The sequence below is a fragment of the Trichechus manatus genome, unplaced genomic scaffold, assembly GCF_000243295.1.
Source record: "Trichechus manatus latirostris isolate Lorelei unplaced genomic scaffold, TriManLat1.0 scaffold00098, whole genome shotgun sequence".
Taxonomy (NCBI): Eukaryota; Metazoa; Chordata; class Mammalia; order Sirenia; family Trichechidae; genus Trichechus; species Trichechus manatus.
In genome coordinates this window covers 999,363-1,003,594 of record NW_004444034.1, presented here as the reverse complement: position 1 = coordinate 1,003,594, position 4,232 = coordinate 999,363, and the positions used below count along the sequence as shown (strand labels likewise).

General features: G+C 45.8%; 1 protein-coding gene across 1 annotated transcript in view; it reads left to right on the top strand.

Annotated features, from left to right (window-relative positions):
• The first annotated feature begins 346 nt into the window (after window positions 1-346).
• HINT3 (histidine triad nucleotide binding protein 3) overlaps window positions 347-4,232 on the top strand; it is a 38,249-nt gene continuing 34,363 nt past the window's right edge. The window contains exons 1-2 of the mRNA XM_004382750.2: window positions 347-688; window positions 2,918-3,035. Coding sequence (XP_004382807.1) covers window positions 488-688; window positions 2,918-3,035 — 319 coding nt within the window. The 5' untranslated portion in view covers window positions 347-487. The remainder of the gene's footprint in view (window positions 689-2,917; window positions 3,036-4,232) is intronic.

The window sequence follows — 4,232 nt, the reverse complement described above, 5'->3', positions numbered from 1 at the left end:
TCATTCTCTTCATTTTAATAAATTTTAAAATCTGTTTTAAAACAAGAGTGTAATAAACTGGGGCAGGTTATATTACAGGCTTTGGAATATTTTAAAGAAGAGGTAGTTCAAAACACCCAACAGGTTGGATTAATCTGCACGCCAGTGACGTTATCGAGACGCGCGGCGCGTTTCTGCGTCACGGCAGTCGTCGAGCGTTACTATCAAGGAGAGGCAGGGTGGAGGGACGACTCCCACAACCGCTGCTGGCTCCTCCCTGCAGCGCCCTTGCGCGCCCTTGCGCGCCCCCTAATGGCTGCTGGCTTAGAGGCCCAACATCGCGTCGCCCTCCCTCTCCCGTCAGCCTGGATCAGCGCATGCGTCCACCACTTGCCCACCTAGCTCCAGGCGAGGGGCGACGCCTCGAGTTGGAGCACGGAGGGTGTGGGAGGCGGACACTTCTCTGGGCCTAGTTGCCCTAGAGAAGCCGCCGCCGGGAGCCGGTGCGATGGCGGAGGAGCAGAGGTGCTACGGTACCGAGTCAGACCCCAACTGTAAGACAGCGACGACTGCAGAACCAACGATGTCCCCAACGCAGACCTCTGAGGTCGCCGCAGGGTCATTGGAGCTCGAGGACTACGACCTCAAGTGCCTGTTCTGCAGGATCGCGCGGGGGCAGGAACCGAGCACCGAACTTTTGCCCTGTGAGGTGGGCTGCGATGGGCCGCGAGGGTGGGTTTCGGGTTCCGACCGCCACTCGGAGCTTCTCGAGGGAGGCCTTGCCGGTGTGGTCGGGGGTGGAGTTCCTGACAGCCCGTCAGATATCCCCGAGGGAGGACTCGCCAGTGTGGACGGGAGTGAGTGTCCTGACAGCCCCTCAGAGCTTCCCGAGGGAGAGCCTCGCCAGTATGGATAGCGGTGAGGAGGATCCCGATTTGTTCTCGGAGCAGGCTGAGGGAGACCTCGGCAGTGTGGACTGGGATCCCGATCGCCACTCGAAGCTCTCGGAGAGAAGACTCCCCAGTGTGGCTGGGAGCAGGGGGAAGCTGGATGCACTTTTCTGCTGGTGTTGCAGTGTTAATGACAGACTCGCTTCTCTCAGGGGTCGCGAAGGGTCTCCAGCGTTGTTTCAACCGTTCGGAGGGGATATAACATAGCGATAGAGCCAAGGCCTCTCTCTGAGGGACTTGGAGGAAAATAGCATTTTGCGACCTCTGCTTTTATTAAAGGTTTTTTTCTCCCCCGCCTTTCTTGGAGACTACTTTTAAATTCTGCCCATTCTGATACGAATGCCTAAGAGAAAACTAGTAGAAAATAAATAATGTAATTGTGAAAAACTTTATTAGATTGTCTGAAAATAGGCTGGGAGGAGTGGGCCTCAGGTCCAACTAGTAATAGCCTCTGGTTTTCACTGAAGGTTGAAGTTCATGGAAGTATTACCCCTTGGGACACGTAGAAATTTTAAGAGCACCAAGACTTTGCCCAGATATTTTAAATAGACATCTGGATACACATTGTTCTATTGGTTTTACTTGTCTTTAAAGAAACCACCTTTTGACTCAGGTCCAAAGGTTGCATTGGTTGTTTACCCATTGCAGTCGAGTCGATTCTGACTCACAGCGACCCTATGGATGTAGTAATTATTCATTCATTCATTAAAAATAAATTGAATTCCTTCTAAGCAGTTTGTTCTGGTGAACAAGATAAAGGATAGTCCCTGTCCAGATTTTGTAGTCTAAAGAGAGGATGAATACAGACAGAGGAGTCAGCCAATTACAGTGCCCTTCAAGGTGGTTTTACAGGCTGGAGGAAGGGGCACCTAACCCAGACTTGAGACATTAGGGAAGGCTTTCCAGAGGAAGTGAGACCTGAATAAACAAGTAGGAGTTGACCAGGTGAGAAGAATATTCCAGGTAGAGAACCTTCAGAGGTTCAGAGGCAAGAGAGAACTTTGTGCCATAGAATAACTAAAAGAAATTCAGTTTGACTGGAACATAGAGTTTGAGGGGATGGCAGAGGCTTGAGGAGTGACATGAAGGGATTTGCTCTTTGAGAGATCATTCTGGCACTGTTGTGAAGAATGATTTGGAGGGGGCCAGTCTGGAGGCACGAGACCTTTTAGACTATTGGAGTAATCCAGCCTGATGATAGCCTGAAATAAGAAGATAGCAGTGGAAATGAAGAAAAGTTGAGCAATGTAAGAGATATTTAGAATATAAAACCTACCACCTGTCTGTCAGTTTGTTATACTTTGGTGGCTTGTGTTTTAGTATGATACTGGAAACTATGCCACTGGTATTTCAGATACCAGCAGTGTCATCTGTGGTGGACAGGTTTCAGCAGAGCTTCCAGACTATGACAGACTAGGAAGAAAGGCTTGGTGATCTACTTCTGAAAATTAGCCAGTGAAAACCCTATGCATCACAACAGAATATTGTCCAGTATAGTGCTAGAAGATGAACTTCACTCATGATTGTTTCTTATGAAATGGACTTTATAAAAAGTCTTTTTATTCTTTGGAATAAATGAAAATCTCATGAAGGAAGCTAACACTTGTCTTTATAGACTTAATACATAATCACAAAATATTTGAGCTTCCTGGTGGTTCTTAGTTGTAACATAAGTTATTGTTGTGTGCTATCAAGTCAGTTCCAACTCATAGCAACTATATAGGACAGAGTAGAACTGCTCCATAGGATTTCCTAGGCTGTAATCTTTATGGGAACAGATTGCCAGGTCTCTTCTCCCTGGTAGTTTCGAACCACCAACCTGTCAGTTAGTGGCCAAGCGCTTTAACCATTGTACCGCGAGGGCTCCTTGTAACATAAGTACCATTCCCTTATCACACTGGGATTTATGATCTTTAAGTCATGCCAGTACATTAGGAAATTCTTCTGAATAGTTCATTGAATAACAAATACTATGTTATTTCCTTTAGAATGAAGACCTAGTTTGTTTCAAAGATATCAAACCAGCAGCACCTCATCATTATCTTGTGGTGCCAAAGAAGCATGTTGGAAACTGCAACGATCTAAAGAAAGATCACGTAGAACTGGGTAAGATGATGGCAGTATTCTTCCTGGGCGTATCATGAATTGGCATCAGTGATGGCAGTGAAGATAAACTCTATCCAGGTTTTTAATTATGAAAAAGGAATATTATGACTGTCTTAGTCATCTAATGCTGCTGTAACAGAAATACCACAAGTGGATGGCTTTAACAAAGAGAAGTTTATTCTTTCACAGTCCAGTAGGCTAAAAGTCTGAATTCAGGGTGTCGGCTCCAGGGGAAGGCTTTTTCTGTCGGCTCTGGAGGAAGGTCCTTGTCATTAGTCTTCCCTTGTTTTGGGAGCTTCTCAGTGCAGGAACCTCATGTCCTAGCACTACTTTCTTGGTGGTATGAGTTCCCTCCCCCCGCCCCACTTGCTTCCCTTTCCTTTTATCTCTCATAAGATAAAAGGTGGTGCAGGCCACGCCACAGGAAAACTCCCTTTACCTTGGATCAGAGATGTGACCTTAGTAAGAGTGTTATGATCCCACCCTAACCCTCTTTAACATAAAATTACAACCACAAAATGGAGGTCAACCACACAATATTGGGAATCATAGCCTAGCGAAATTGATACACACATTTTTTGGGGGACATAATTCAATCTATGACAGTGACTTTTTAGAACTTTTATTATGACAAATTTCAAATATATAGTCGGCCTTCTGTAGCCACAGATTCTGCATCTGTGGATTCCACCAACTGTGGGTCGAAAATACTCAAAAAAAGAAAGTTCCAAAAAGCAAAACTTGAATTTGCCACACGCCAAGCACTGTGCTGAATCCATGGGAATGAAGTGATGTGTTGGCATACCCTGCTGTAGCCTCCCACCATTTCACAGATCCTCAGTCTCTCTCTAGCACTTAATGCTTGAGCATTGGTGGCCCCTTGTTTTGTCATTATTCCTTAAACAATGCAGTATTACAACTATTTACATAGCATTTACAATGTATTAGGTATTATCAGTAATCTAGGGATGATTTAAACTATACAGGAGGATGTGCATAGGTTATAGGCAAATACTATGCCATTTTATATAAGGGACTTGAGCGTCCATGGATTTTCGTATCTGAGGGAGTGTCGCAGCGGCGACGGTAATCTGGACGGCGAAGACAGTAACCAACTGCACAACTCTTACAGAGAAGTGGGGCCAGGAGGGTCACTCTGAGGAGTCGACCCCCACTTCAGTCCCAGGAGTTTATTTT